The sequence below is a fragment of the Erpetoichthys calabaricus genome, chromosome 11 (assembly GCF_900747795.2).
Source record: "Erpetoichthys calabaricus chromosome 11, fErpCal1.3, whole genome shotgun sequence".
NCBI lineage: Eukaryota > Metazoa > Chordata > Cladistia > Polypteriformes > Polypteridae > Erpetoichthys > Erpetoichthys calabaricus.
In genome coordinates this window covers 14,231,767-14,249,162 of record NC_041404.2, presented here as the reverse complement: position 1 = coordinate 14,249,162, position 17,396 = coordinate 14,231,767, and the positions used below count along the sequence as shown (strand labels likewise).

The 17,396-nt window shown below is 36.5% G+C and overlaps 1 protein-coding gene across 1 annotated transcript in view; it reads right to left on the bottom strand.

The window, feature by feature from the left end:
• Positions 1-17,396, bottom strand: part of ubtd2 (ubiquitin domain containing 2) — a 157,212-nt gene that overhangs the window by 78,164 nt on the left and 61,652 nt on the right. The window contains exon 2 of the mRNA XM_028812720.2: positions 279-515. Within this exon, the coding sequence (XP_028668553.1) occupies positions 279-515 (237 nt within the window). The remainder of the gene's footprint in view (positions 1-278; positions 516-17,396) is intronic.

The window sequence follows — 17,396 nt, the reverse complement described above, 5'->3', positions numbered from 1 at the left end:
CACCTATGAGCAAAGTGCACATAGCTTGTAATATTATGCAAGCAAATGGATAGTTGAGTACAGGAGGTGAGCTGCAAAAACGGGAAAACAGCAACCAGTACAGAAAGCATTTGTAAAAGGTTATGGGTATATAATGAAAAAATAGGCATTGCCAGGTTAACCAAAGAATAGACAAACAGCGCATCCATACAGTAATCAACTATGTACATGCTTGCAAACAAGTTGACATCAAAAATCAAATAATGGTGTTTATGTGGGAGAAACAGAGAGCCACTTACCATGTGGTAAAGTAATATTTGCACCATCAATAATGGCCTGTGCCAGTTCGTGGTCATTGCTTTCAAAAGCATTAGCAGCAGCCTTAAGAGCATCCCAAATCTCTTTGCGCCCCTCAAAGGCAGGTGCAGTGTCCCAGAATTCATCTCGTTTGCTGCGTAGCTGTCCATCAGTCATAGGATAATCACTTTTCCATTTTGGTTTATCCTTTTTCAGGGGCTGATTTCTACCCAAAGCAACTGAGAAGGGAAAATATACAATTATTATGCACCATACTAATATATTAAACATTTATACTTGTAATATTATATGCCATAAATTTCACAGAAAGTAAACTAATAGCAGGTAAATTGAAAATGTTTATAGAACTAATTATTCTAAACATTCATAGGCTGATGTGAATCTAGAAAGAATGCATTAGCTGTTCCCCTTACAGCACCTTCATGGCTGCCACAAAGTATGAGATGGGAGCAAAATGCCATACTGTGAAGCACAGGTTGACTTTCATCAGCAGTGAAAGAGGCTTGCGCTACAGTATAGAGTCTCATACATATGATTTCCCTATACAGACATTTAACAGAGAATATATCAATCTGTATGTATAGGACATATGTTTTACAGCTCTGATATACTCAGTAATACTGATTGGGAATTGACAAATAATGTCTAATTCCAAACAACATTTAATTTGTGTTTCACAATTTATTTGTCTATTTGAATTACTAATCTGTTGAATTTCTTTCATTTTACCTCCCAAAGAGACAGATGGCAAAACAGAAAAATAAATACAACTAAAACCTATATAGAGTGTATTCACAAAGAGCTTTCAGAATAAATGTTACGTTTTGATTATAGTCTGTCTTAAAGTAGTTTTAAAACCTTTACTCAATGCTAGGATGTATAAGAGCAGTGGCTTACTTTAAACCTTGCATTAAATTACGTACTAATAAAACTCCACACTGCTATGGAAAATTGTGGTATTGTTTATGTCATCACTTCATATTCATACATCAGATCAAGGAACAGACTATTCACATTTTTGATTGGCTAGCTTCTGGTATCATCAATGAAATGGACTGCCTTGCGCCCAGTGACAAGCAGCAGCCTGTTCATTTTTAATATACTGTATTTAGGAACCTCTCTTAACTGGAACAGCAATTGACTCATAATCAATAATCGATAAACTCCAATGCAGATGAAGATGTGCCCCTTCTAACAAAAGCAAATATTACACTTTTAAATTGGAAAGTATCACTCTGCTTTGGACTGATTGATAAAACGGAGAATGAAAATGCTGTTTCAGGAGACTATGTTTTAAGGACTGTTGAAGGGGTGAAGATTTAGTTTTAAGACATTCATAGACCACAAAAAGTATTCATGTCTAAACTTATTATCGTATTGTTAACTGCAGCAACCATATACTGTACTGTATCCTTGATAGTCAGGATTTATAGTCACTGTTTGATATTTGGTGACTGACTTATTCTTATAATTAATATACAGTACATGCCTTACGAAGTTGACTAAAGGCTTTTTCATTAGTGTGTCACTATATGTTTTACCTTTCTATTGGTATTGCCATATGTACAGGTCATTTTCGTTATTGGATGAATGTCCTGTGTACATGTTTTATTAGTAAATTTCCTTAATAATTACGGGACTAATAGCTTTCATTTGAGAAATCTGCCCCTAGCGTTTAATAAGCAATTGGCATGTTAGCTAGAATTAAATTAAGCTGGTTTGTTTCAGTTTGGATAGCAAACTGCTGTTGTTTCATTAAACATCTATTGAATATTTTATTATTATTATTATTATTTTTTTTTTTTTTTAGTATTGTGGATTTTCATTAAGAGAAAACTTTAATGTTTTAGCTTTGTTAATATAATATGTACATTCCAGATAAATATGTATTATGTACACATGGTTTACTGCATGTTTTATTAATAAAAATGTTTAACTGATTGTAATAAAACATTTTATTTTAAGGTCAATGAAAAATAAAGCTACATTTTAATTATTTAATAAAAAAGTTAAACAAATAACACCTGTGGTCTATAGTTTATTTTAATTGGAAAAATTCTAAGTGTAATATAGGACATACAAGGTTGGTCATGCAGGACGGAAAAAAAGAGCCAATTCTAACGATATTGAACTGGAAATTTGTAGCAGCCTTAAAAAGCTTGATTGGAGCATCCCTAGTTTTGGTTACAGATTACCTTTAGCAGATTCTGATAGAAAGTATGCAAAAAGATATTTCCCTGTGTAGCTTTTAAAGGGACCAAGTCTCTACAGCAGGTTGCACAATAATTGCATTCTCACAAGGGCAACATCAGCCCAATTCAATTAAATCTATACTTTGTATTGTGCTTTTCAGAGTACAGGCAATTCAGGTAATGTGTGTGGCTGCCTAATAGCTGGGCAAGAAAGTACTGGCTTCCTTCCCCAGAATTTCCCTCAAATGGGCAATATGGTCACATATTTCACAGCAGTCGTCCAGTATCCTGGGGAAGTATATCCCCCAGCCCTCCACCTCCCATTGGAACCTCTCTTTCTCCAACTAACAGTGTTACATATATGCACCTCACCTCACCTGTTGACAGGTTCTCACAACAGTGTGAGAATGGATGGGAAAAGTCAAGAAATTCAAAAAAGTAACATTCATATACTATAAAGAAAACAACTTCAAGCTGCTTTTACACAAAAATGTAAGCAGAATTTAAAAATGAAGTGCACATAATGATCATGGATGCCAAGGTACAGCAATCAACATTAACACTTAAACAGTTTCAAAATGACCCCCAAAAAATTAGTATATGAACTTATGGAAATTCAGATCTAATGTGACACTGTAGTTATGAACTGTAGAACAAACATTTTACACTGGAATTGTAAAAGCCATGTAAAGCAATTCACTGTATGTCTAACAGGCACAAACATGTGACATAGTTAAACGTTCACATTAATGTGGCTGTCTATTTGAAGAAACTAAGGCAATTAATATGCTACTAAATATTGGATTCCTGCTTGAGGTGAAATACTACCATTCCATTTTGACATATTTCACACTGTACTCGATACTGTGGCTACTCAGCTCTGCCCAAAAAGGACTGCATTGGGTACCAACTTTCATTACAACAACTCTGTTAATCAGAAGCTAATTTGTTTATAGTACCAAATACATTGTTTAATTAAGGTTCTAGTTTCTCAGTTTGTGAGTTTAGACTGAGGATTCTGAATGAATTCACAGGACATCGACGGTTAAATTTTTGCAGTGCCTAATAAACCCATGTTTAATTTCATATTGAATAGCTCAAAAAAGTGTGGTCTACCTTTCTGATATACATGTTATGTTCCCTGTTTAAACAACTCCTAAATGTAGATGTTCAATTCTGATAAACTGTTATAATGGCACATACCTAGCCTTTTACAGAAGCTTAGTATTCACACTCCTCTTACATTGTTCAATACAAGCTGACTTCTGGTTAAATAATAAAATCATCTCTTCATTATATAAAAAAATCCTTAGACGTGATGAGACTTTTTGGGAGAGAAATTTTTTCAAGTCCCGCAAGACAAGACTTTTGCCTTGAGATTTGTTCAAGTCACGCCCTCCTCTTAAACATTTTCGAACAAGAGCATACTCCTCTAGCACTGAGAAACCAGGAAGTCAAACAAATTAACGCCAAAAATGACGATCGGTTACACAGCAAATTGGTTAAATGCGTATCAATTGGCTATGCTGAAACAGTTAGTGGTGATAGTGCAGAAGATGTAGACAACAACTTACAATATCCCGAAGAATGTCTACAACCGTTAACAATGTCCGGTCTTCCAACGCATTAATTACTGGAGAAGGAAGGATGTGTCCAAGAAAGGTAATATAGTACATCTTCCGCGGATAACATTAGACAACAAAGGAGATCTTGATATGCCATTTGTATTAAAATGTTAACAGTTTCCTGTTAGAATAGCTTTTGCAAAGACAATTAACAAATCTCAGAGTCAAACATTTGTTTTATTTAATAGAGAGAAAGAAACAAAATTCAATCACAGGCAGTTATACATTGCGTTGATGCATATGTAACAATTCCCATGAAAATAAAAATCTGTTTAAATTGTACATATGCAAAGCTCGCAGAATGGCAAAGAGGCCTGGGGGTTGGCGAGTGAAGGGAGCAGGGGGCAAAGCTCCTTAGTAATAATAATAACAATGAACTCACTAGAAACCAGAGTAAATGTCCCGTGTTAACTGACTACTCCTGATATTAATATGGTTAATTCTGAATTCAGAAATTAAATATAGAGATAGGAAACAAGAACTCAGACTCACGAAAGAGTAAATTTACAATGAAGCATTTTCGTCAGATATAAAGAAAATCTGCAGCTATTGAGTGAGGCCTTTCACTATGAACTGACTAAACCTGTTTTATAAAGTGGCATACTGCTTGCTACCAAAGTTGCTTGGAAATATGACAAACAAATGATTAAGATCAATTTCATACATTTGAAACTGTATAAACAGCCTTAACATGTGTCACAGATGAGCGGGGACACTGCCCGGCCTGGACGCCTGGACAGTCCCCGAGTTGGACGATACTTCTCCTCGGCCACGAGAGGGCAGCCGCCCGGGCCTAATTGGGGGCCACAGCAATGGAGCCAGGACACTCACCACTGTGAGAAGACGTGGCCACCGCCAGGGGGCGCCCGGACAGTTAGGGAGTCCTGGATGGCAGCACTTCCGACACACCAGGAAGTGCTGCCGGAAGTAATCCCAACCGGTGTGCTTCCAGGTGCTCTCCTGACACTTCCGCCACACCAGGAAGGGATGTCAGGGGGAGCACCTGGGGCTCATCCGGGTCATAATAAAAGGGGCCGCCTCCCTCCACTAAGGCAGCCAGAGTTGGGAGGAAGAAGACGAAGCTTGTGAGGAGGGCGAGAGGAGGTCGAAGGTGAAAGAGAAGAAGAAGAAGAGAAAGAAGAAGAAGAAGAGAGAAAGAGAGAGGAGGTCGAAGGTAAGAAGAGAAGAGAGAAAGAGAAAGAGAAGAAGAAAGAGTTGGTGAAGGAAGGTATTGTGGTGCAAAGAGGAAATAAAGAAGTGTGTTTGGACATTCTGGTGTTTGTCTGTCTGTGTCTGGGGGTATGCTTTCCACACATGCTATGAAGCAGAATCTTAGAGAATAACTCAAACTTTCCTTCCCAACTCACAAAATTAATGGGTTAAAAATTTACTTCAGGGGACTACCATTTAAAGACAGATTAGTCTGGCCTATCTTATTCAACCAAACGGCAGACATACTGTATCTCATAAACTTGTCACAGTGAACTTAAAAAAGTCAACAATTTCATAAACCAAAATAAAAAATTGAATTTAAATAAGTGGCTTAATGACTGAACAAAATGAATGAAGTCTTTCATGTGTCTTATCACAAGTTTTGTTTGATTATTAAAAATACTTGCAAACAGTCTTGCGACTGAAACCACTGAAAGGGCCAAGTCATGCATAGATTAAGATCTTTCTTATTACTATTCTTATTACTCTTCATACAAAATATACCTTAAAAGATTAACTGTGCTAATTCAGGCCATCGTATGAGATGCCCTACTGTTGCATAGCGCATTAATCACTAAATGTTTAGTTCATATAGCACCTGCCATGCAACACTTACATTTAAAAAAAATAGAATACAATAAAGGACAAATAACAGAAACAAAATATAAACAAGCTATTGTTGTGTCTTTCTGTGTGCCATCTGCATATAAAGTGTGGGGTACTAAGTCAAAAACTGACTAAGGAAAAAACAGAGTAATGTATGTATTAACAGGGGCCAAACCACTATCTGTGACAATTAGATGGAGTTTTAAAAATACTATGACTTATTTGACAACACCTGGCCAATTCTATTTTAAATAGAAAAAATAACATGTTGGAATGGAGCATAATGTTTGCAAAAATGCTTTATCCTGTTTTAGGCAGCAGTGGGCTGGAATACCGAATGCTGCATATCCTGGTATCAGTTGGTGCATGGCAGGAACCAGCATTGCACAGAATCCTAGTCCATCACAGCCTAACCATGCTCACACAGAAACATTTAAAATTGTCAATTAACCTTACAAAAATATCTAGTGTAAGGAGAACTAACACAGACAAAAAGAACAGTGTACAAACTCCACAGAGACAACATTTGGGTGCACGCTTTAAACCTAGGATGCTAGATATGCAAAATTTTCCTCCAATAACATTGGTTACAAACCACTTGGCTGTTATTTTAAACCTATTGTGATGTATGCTGCTGAGAAAGCTGAGGATGAATTACTAAAAAAATAACATACTTTCTTACAAACCCAAGTCAAAAAGATGCTAGACTAGCTGAATGTCTACTATCTTAATGCCTTAAAGTGCAAGTCTCATATCTCACTATAATAAAATGTCTTTATAAGTACTTATTTGTCTAAAGCAAATTAGTCTCTTCCAGGCTGGGGTGCTTTGACCTTTTAAATCCATCTGGAAGGTAGCATTCCCACCACTCTCAAAGACAGCAACTCTGAAGAAGAAGTCTGTCAAATTTAATAAATCTAAGAAGACAGAAATGGAATGGAGTCTTGTTGAAGCTTAATTACACATTCTTTAGAGTTTTTGTCTGTTGTTGAAAGTCTCCAAAACTGTTTCTATAAGTTGAAGAATAAAGTGTGGCTAGAAGAGAAAAGTTTAACTATTTTCTTTGTTCAGTGCAGAGCCCAGAATATGACAATATAAAAATAAGCTCTTGTTTATCAGTCTTTTTAAATAGGCAGAGCACTAGCATATGTCTAGGATAAAAATCAACAAATCTTAAAAGTATAAATGATAAGAGACAAGACAGTACTCAGTTACTTTTAAAATAATGCATTCATCTCACAATAAATTTAAATTTAAACTAGAGTATTTTATCACAAATTGCTGATGCCAGGCACACAGGTGAGGTCAAGTCAGGTTGGGAAGCATACAATAGTACAGCGTGTTGCAGCACCCACCACACGACGGAACAGCTTGGGATCCTGGTTGGCAACCCCCTAGGCAGACATGGGGTGCAGTACCACCCTCCAGAAATGATCATCCATCTGCCACAGCCAGGTGTTACGTGGGCGTACCCTTGGCCTGGTCCAACCACTCAGGTCCTCAACAATGAGGATCCTGCGAGCTGGATCACCCTCAGGTAATCACGCCACATGGCCATAGTGCTGTAACTGACACTCCCTCACAATGCATTAACTGTGCCTCATTTGGGACTCAGTGAGCAACCGCTTGTTCAACGCAAAGTCAAACCAGCAGTACCCAAGGATTCTCTGAAGAGACATAGTACTGAACGAGTCAAGTCTTAGTCTCAGGTCACTGAATAGCGTCCATGTTTCGTAACCATATAGCAAAACTGGAAGCACCAGGACTCTAAAGACTTGGACCTTCATCCTTTTGCAAACATATCGGGGGTGTCACACACCCCTTTCCAGCGACCCCATGCTCTCCCAATCCATCTACTGACTTCACTAATGTTCACTAGTATAACCCATAAGTAAAATCACACGTCATATATTTGAATTGTACTGTATATTGAAGAATGTAATGCTATCTCACAGATACAACTTTTTGAGTACATGTAACCACAGCCCAAGTAATTTTCTAATTCTGGTTTTCTACATAGGCATAAGCAATAACAAATTCTGATCACTCAAGCAAAAAACCTTGAAAACAGCAAAATAAAGGCTGTTATACAGAAGTTCTGAAATTAAGGATTCATGTAAAAATGACAAGCTTGATTTCACACAGAAAGCTTTAAGATTGGAAAAATGTATAAAAGGGGGGCACATTTAAAAAATCTGACTAATCTATTAAATATTTTTTAACCAGCTAATGATGCAAACACATCTTACTATAGCAAATATTAAAAACCTAACTAATTAGAACTCTCAAATTCAACAGTACATATTGTATATAATAAATGTTTGATTTTTTTTATATTTAGTATGAATTTTAAGCAGCATTTTTCACTTATTGGACAGAAAATCTCAGAATAAATATGGCATGTGCACATGCTAAGACAAATCCGGTAGTTCAGAATATTTCATTCTTTATGAACCCTATGCTGAAATCCCCTAAAATTATAAACTCCATTTGTTGTTAACACTGGGGGATTCCCATCCCTGACACAAACTAAAATGCAAGCTTAGCATTGTATGTTGATATTTCTGAATGCCAATACTTGTTTACTTAAATGATAGTTGTATAACTGCCAGCATTTTGAAACTGTTACTACTGCTAGCATTATTTACTTCAATAAATGGAGATACTTCATTAAAAAGCCACTGAAGTTACTGTGTTGCATAAAATGTTACTGATATTGGTATTGAATATATAAATTCTGGTGTCATGACATCCTTAATCTGCTATAATTGCTTACACCAATTTGCGACCCCCACAGTCTAAGCTCGCCTCTTCGCTGCCATGTGTAGTTAAAAAAATATTCTAAGAGACCTATCACACAGCAGCAACTTGTGAGATTGAGCAATAACAGGTCTGTGATGCCCTTAGGTGTTTGGGGCTGCACTCAGGCTACACTGAATGTTTCATCGATTATCTACCTGGCATCAAAGAGGCAGGGGGTAAGATGTTGAACCCCATTCACGGTGGGGACAAAGTATTGCAATGTTACCCATAAACGAGGAGTTCCTACTAAAAATGCAGATCATTAAGTCCCTGGCTTTTGTACACACCGCCTGTTGCTACCACTGATTAGGTGGTTTAGTAAGGTCCTCGGATTTTCTCTGACAGAGTGCCAAGAAGATCAAATTTGACTGTCTAGAGGAAGTAATAGTTGTAGCAAGGTTTCTGTAGGTGGACCTGCAGTAGGATCATTACTGAGCCTGTAGCATGCAAGAGCAAAGGGTCACAAAAGCCTGCCCAATGCTGTCTCGGTCCTGATCCTGCGGCATATGGGCAGGTCCCGAGATGGAACATGCTATGATGATCTTAGCTGGTTTTTGGTGTACAAAATTAAATGTTTATGGTTCATAGGTAGCAAAAGTGTATTGTGAATAGGGTTTGTCGGAACATAACCCCATTTCTTCCATATGATCAATGCTTCACTAGCGACGGTTTACATTTCTTTAGGGTTTTTCAGGAACGTAACCCCCAGGGATAATAAGATTTGACCAATGTACTTTCAAATAAATTCAGATTAGAGTGAAAAGTTATGAATCTGAATAACTACTTACTTTACTAAATGTAAACAATATGCAAAAATATCCTTAATCTTTTCACATTATTCAATTTTTATACATTGTTCCACTTCAATGGTATTTTCATGTCCAGTAAAATATCATTAATCATTCTTTCCTGTAACACTTTATTGTGAAGTTAATCATACTATATATTATATATTTATATTATAAATTATATTTATACAGGGTGAGCCAAAAAGAAGTACCACATTTCAAACGTTTATTGTACAAAAACGCTACAAGATAAAATAAATTTCATTGCAACACAAGAAAAGGTATACACAATAGATTTTTTTCACTGTGTTTTAAAAATGATGTTCTCAAGGTGGAAGCCATCATTAGCGATACACTCTTTACGATGATTTCTGAACACTCGCATGACTCATTCAGCCATATCAAGGGGAATAGTGGCGGTTTTGTGGCGAATAGCATCCTTGAGGGCTTCAAGGTTTTGAGGTCAGTGTGAATATACCTTCGATCTGAGATAGCCTCACAGGAAGAAATCATATGGAGTGAGATCAGGCGAACATGAAGGCCAGCCGACATCACCGTGCAGGAAGATCAGCTTCCCCGGAAACATCTCCTGCAAAACTTGCATGGATCTCCGTGCTGTATAAGATGTTACTCTCTCCTGTTGAAATCACACATCCACCAAAACTATTTCTTCCAGTTGGCGCTGCAAAAAGTTCTTTAGCATTTCAATTTAACGTTCTGAAGTGAAGGTGAATGATGCTGTCCCCTCCTCAAAAAAGTAAGGGCCTACAATACCAAATTCTGTAATGGCACACCAAACTGTAACACGCTCACTGTGCAGGGGGGTTTCTGATGAAGTTCTTGAAGGTTGGTTTCATCCCAATAGTGAAAGTTTTTCTTATTTATGCAACCATTCAAATGGAAATTTGCCTCGTCACTGCACGTGACGATGGCTTCTGAATGAACGGTTTGCAGAATGTTCATGCACAACTCTCTACGGCTCTCCCAGCGAGTTCCTGCACTACCATCATTTTGTATGGATGGAAATTAAGGTCCTCATGCAAAATCCTCCTCAAAGACGTGTTGAAAATGCCTAGGGTAGAAATATGTTTGCATGCTGAACATCTAGGAGACTGCAAAATTGATGCCCTTTCAGCTTGGATGTTTTCATGCGTTAGAATAGTTTGAGGACGGCCTGGAGATTTTCTGTTCAATGTTGTACCTGTCTGTCTAAATTTAGCCACCCACTGAATTGTTTTCCAATTTGGGACGTCACCATTAGGAGGAATGCTGAAGTACGTTTGAAAGGCGCGTTGTGTAGTGATAATGGATTTGTTGTTTTTGAAAAACGTATCAACAGCGAAACAACAGTGTGCACTGGACCAAGGCATATTGCTGACTGAAAACTACAAGTGACTGCCTATCAAAGGAGCCCCATCCCAACCCACTTGGCTGCCTCTACCTCGCGCAATGACCTTGGGAAATGTGGTACTTCATTTTGGCTCGTGTGTGTGTGTGTATGTACAGTATATTTTATATATATATATATATATATATATATATATAGTATATATATTATGTATATATGTTGTGGCGGGCAGCCAGGTCTCATGGACTTCTACTTATGTTCCAGGGGAGCAGCCATGGGTTCCACAGTACCTCCCCTGGGACACTTGGTGGCAGCCTCCCTGGTTGACGATGGTGCCTCAGTTTCCCGCAGGGTTCCAAGGGAGATGGAGTTCTCCAGAACCCTGTGGGGATCTGGGGTGGCCACCAGGGGGTGCTGCATGGATCCTGGAGCCAACCTGGACACCTCTGCAGCCCCGTCCGGAAGTGCAGTTAGCAACAGGTGATCAAGCACCTGGAGCACTTCCGGGTGGGCTATAAAAAGGGCCAGCATCCACCACTCAGGAGCCAGAATCAGGAGGAAGAGGACGAGGTTGCCTGGGAGGAATGGTGGTGCCAAGGTGGAGAGTTGGGACTGTGTTGTGGCTGGGGGGTTCACGGGGAAGACGTGCCCTCCAACTGAAGAAAATAAAGTCCATGTTTGGATTGTGCATGTGCCTCTGTGTCAGTCTGTGCCAGGTCGGGCGCTATATAGAGTCTTTATCACTATATATATATATATATATATATATATATATATATATATATATATATATATACACACACAGTAATCCCTCGCTATATCGCGCTTCGCCTTTCGCGGCTTCACTCCATCGCGGATTTTATATGTAAGCATATTTAAATATATATCGTGGATTTTTCGCTGCTTCGCGGGTTTCTGCGGACAATGGGTCTTTTAATTTCTGGTACATGCTTCCTCAGTTGGTTTGCCCAGTTGATTTCATACAAGGGACGCTATTGGCAGATGGCTGAGAAGCTACCCAACTTACTTTCTCTCTCTCTCTCTTGCGCTGACGTAGGGGGGTGTGAGCAGGGGGGCTGTTCGCACACCTAGACGATACGGACACTCGTCTAAAAATGCTGAAAGATTATCACGTTTGCTATCTTTTGTGCAGCTGCTTCCTGAAACGACATGCTGAACGGTGCTTCGCATACTTAAAAGCACGAAGGGCACGTATTGATTTTTTTATCTGTCTCTCTCTCTCTCTCTCTGATCCTGACGGAGGGGGTGTGAGCTGCCACCTTCAACAGCTTTGTGCCGTGGTGCTTCGCATACTTAAAAGCCAAACAGCACTATTGATTTGTTTGCTTCTTTGATGAGGAAGATATGTTTGCATTCTTTTAATTGTGAGACTGAACTGTCATCTCTGTCTTGTCATGGAGCACAGTTTAAACTTTTGAAAAAGAGACAAATGTTTGTTTGCAGTGTTTGAATAACGTTCCTGTCTCTCTACAACCTCCTGTGTTTCTGCGCAAATCTGTGACCCAAGCATGACAATATAAAAATAACCATATAAACATATGGTTTCTACTTCGCGGATTTTCTTATTTCGCGGGTGGCTCTGGAACGCAACCCCCGCGATGGAGGAGGGATTACTGTATATATATACACATACATACAGTACACACACACACACATATATGTGTGTGTGTGTATATAAGATGCAGTTTTCAACACAAAGCACAAAAACTTATATATATATATATATATATATATATATATATATATATATATATATATATACTGTATATATGCTACTTAAGTAATTAAGTTGCAGTGCTACTTTTAAATGCCAATTGTTAATTAATAAACTATAAACTGCTTTTGTCATTTCTGTGGGTAGTTGAAACACTTAATGCAAAGGATCTTTTAAATTTGCCATTGGTTATATTAGCCTATGTTATGCAAAAAAGAATCAAAAATAATTATCAGCCTTGGTAAATAAACATAAATACCCCTTTACCACCCTGACTTTCAGTCCTAGTACAGTCTTAGAACTGAATTAATTGAAACAGGCTCAAAAATGGTTCACAAACAGTATCTTTTGTATTTTATAAGATGCTTACTTTACTCGCCTATACAGTATATCTTCTACTCAGTTTAACAATTTGATCAGTACAGTGTGTCATAATACATTTCTCATTTTACATGGCAGATTTAAAAAAATGAAAGCAATTTAAAAATCATATTTTATTAACATTTGGGATTTTTGATCCACAATGTCCCCATGCTTTCAGCTCTGTTCTGTTTTTAGCAGTAACTCCCTGGAAAACATTTTTGTTCACAGCAGTGTAAGAATGAAAAAGAGCTAGTGTTTAGTTTCCCGCAAACAAGTTAGGTGTTCTTCTCTAATACTGTTCTAAGAGAAAAGCAAGCAATTACTATTAGAGTGCAGATCATTTCACACAGTAACTCTGCAGCTTATTGTGATTGTTTTTGTCATTTTATAAGTGTTTTTGTCTTTCAGTCAGCAGTATGTATGTCAGCTGTTTTAACCTCAGACAGATCAACCTAGACTATCACTACAAATTGCTACTACGTTATATGCCCAAATGTTTAGAAGCTCTCTATGATTACAGATTAAACGTAGATGAAAGTCTTTGTCTTTAGACTATTCAGTAATCCTTCACAAATTGTAAAATTGAAAAATTTTGTATTATTCTTCTTATTAAAAGGCAAAACTTTATTTTATATACTTTTAGTGATAGTTTACATCATATTTATATTTCTAGGCATCTGCTTCCTTGCTTACTTGCATTGCTTTCAGCATTTGGCTGTGGATACTGAGTCATACATTTCTGGGATTGGGTCCAGTCTTGCCTTTCTAGACTAAATTATTTTGGGATTCTCTTATTATTAGTAAACTTCTGATGTGGTATTCCTCATTTTACTGTTATTTGAAATTCAACATTCAAATTGCACTCTCCATAATAACAGAACTGTCTACAATGTCTATTAAAAATCTCTGTTAAGTCTGCACCGCATGTGTTTAATTAAAAAGGGCAGGGGCATTTTAGCTTGCAGGAAACAGAGAGTTTGAAACAGCCAAGGTATTTGAAAAAGTGGGGTGGAGAAGAAATACAGTCAAGTTTTCGTTTTTGGTCCAGTTTTGAGAAATCAGATAAGCTAACCTCCATGTCTTCAGGATGCAAGACGAAAACCAGAGTATCTGGAGGACACTCAACAGAGGCAATGCCAATTATAGTTGAAACAAGTAAAAATTAATTTTCAAACCAGTGGCTATCCCTGCACCTGTGGCTAGTCTACAATGGTAGCAAAATCAGCAATCCATATATGTATTCCAAAATAAAAATATATTTACTTAGTCATTAAAAATTTCCGTGATTGGCCAGATGTTCTGCTGGCTTAGCTCATGATGCTTTCAAACATGAGGGAAATCTATCCAGTGATGCGACATGTAATGAGTAAACAGAAGCACATAATCACTAAAAGAGCACGCTTTATTGCTGATAATGAATCAGTAATTCATACATTTATTTTGTTTGCTGGGTTTTTGAAACCAAAGTAATATTTATTAGTAGAACAGTAAAAATATGACAATGTACTGAAAGGACATATAACACATATTTGAATGGTACAGGAGTGAATGGTAGGCAATTTTCAGCTAGGAGTAGTAATTGCAGATGTAGTCTGTTAAGTTTAATGACTAATTCTGAATTAGTATGCAGGTGTAGGCAACAAACAAAAGTCTGGTTACTTATGTGAGTAGGTGAGGCACTTTGAAAACAACAAAAGGCTATATCACAGGAACTGCAAAATAATGGATTAACCCTCAATTTATAAGTTTGCCTTAAAATTGAAGCAAATGAAAAAAGAGGGAGAGATTTGGAAAAATTAAAGAATCAGATGCATGTGATTTTAATTTACTTGATTCGTCTGTTAAATATTATTCTTCAGTGAGTGTGTTTAATCAGTTAATGCTTTCTCCATGTACTAATGCAAACATAAAATCTCTCTGTTGTAGATTTTATTTTTCACAATTATTCCCTAATCCAAACCATAAACCTAAGCCTAAGCCTAAACCTACCCCTAACCTCCCGTCTGTCACACCTGAAATTCAGGTTGCTAGTAATCAATCAATTCATCCATTTTCTGTATTCGGAAGGAAAAGGAAAAGGTCAATCAGAACCTTGCATTGGATATGATTGCTAAATTGTATAATTTATTATGAGTGGAGTCTCCTACCTTAAATGCAAAATGTGTAATATCTGTGGGTAAATACAGCTTCTGGTAAATACTGTAAATATATACATGATTAGAAGGGAAGAGTCCTACTTTGCCAACACTTAAATGCCTATGATGCCATGGTGGCAAGCAAGTGTGCAGCCAGCAAATTTCAAATTATACAAGTATTATTACAACAAGATGAAATACAGGGCATCAGAAAAGGAGCTATGCACAGGGAGTGTTCCCCCAACATTTGTCAGTGAAAAGAGACAGAGGACAGTGAGCACCTTCAAGATGTACTAACTACCTGACAGTGATTGTAACAGCAACACATTTAAAAAGAGAGTACAAGTACCTGGTTTTCTATGTATTTAAAATGAATTTACTGATAATCCAAATTAAATTTACACCAGGTTACTTAATTTATCTATCTAATTTTACAGATTAACACAACACATTACTTACCAACAAAGATGTTATTAAATACTTTGCTAATCTCTAAAGTTATTAGGTGGTTAATCTATCTATATATTATATATATATACATACATATATATATACATATATACATATATATATATACACATATATACATATATATATATACATACATATATATATACATACATATACATATATATATACATATATATATACATATACATACATATATATATACATACATATACATACATATATATATACATACATATACATACATATATATATATATACATATACATACATATATATATATATACATATACATACATATATATATATATATATACATATACATACATATATATATATATATACATATACATACATATACATACATATATATATACATATACATACATATATATATATACATATACATACATATATATATATATACATATACATACATATATATATATACATATACATACATATATATATATACATATACATACATATATATATATACATATACATACATATATATATATACATATACATACATATATATATATATATATACATACATATACATACATATATATATATACATATACATACATATATATATATATATATATATATATATATATATATATATATATATATATATATATATATAGATCTATATCTCTCTAGATATATATATATAAAAGCCAAATACCACTGACTCACTCATCACAAAATCTCCTGAACAATGAGGACTTGGGACTTGAAATTTGGAATGTAGGTTACCCTTGGCCCATATGTGCTCGCTAAGAAATGGTTTTAAAAAATTTTGCGGTCCAAGCATGAAATTTCTTATTTTAGACCTGTCTGTATGTCTGTCCACTTTTCACGAGTACTTTTTTGGTACTTAACGGATTTAGATCGGGTTTTTTTTTCTATAATTTGCTTGAACATTCAGTTGATTTTGCGACTTTCTCATTGCACTAAGTACTATAATTTGCTTGTGGTACCGATTTATTAGCGCAAATCCAAGAGAGACTCATCGGGCTATGGAGAGGGGGGCAGGGCCCTCCTCACTCATGTGTCTGCCTTGGGGCATAACCTTAACTCCGCTTATTTAGCGAACGAGAGAACTACTTAATGGATTTAGATTTTTTTTTTTCTATAATTTGCTTGAACATTCTGGTTGATTTTGTGACTTCTCTCATTGCGCTAAGAATCATAGTTCACTTGCAGAAGCGATATATTCACGCTAATCCGAGACAGAGGCTGCAGGCCGAGGGGAGGTGGAAGAGTGAAGTCAGGAGTAGAGAGCTGGGTGGGGCCCTCCTCACTGTCCTGTTTCACTGATATGCGGGCGAAGCCGCGGGGGATGGCTAGTCTTTAATATGAACAAAAGTAAGCCAGACACGATAACAGCATGCAACTTGGCTCTCTACTTCTTACACTCTATTTTGACGGTTTTATTAATTGTAGCTAATAATTGATTTCACTCTGCACAATGTGTTGAACACATTTTCAATCTTAGTATTTTACTGATGTGAATCATATGATGAGCATATTAAAATGCAGAATACTCATCATGCACACAGCTGCCTCTTAATGTTGTGGTTTGACCAAGAAATGTTAGAATGAACTTTTATTGTTATAAGCCTCAAAAAAATCAAATAATATTACCATGGTTGATGCATTGCTCAGCCAGTAACAAGGATGTCTGAACAGATAGGCTGTCTGCAGTGCATTATTTAGATTTACTGGTCTCTACTTTTAACAGAACTGTATTGTATAAAAGCTTGAGTTTCGGGTTTCAATGGCAACTTGTATAACACAATATATTAACTTCAAC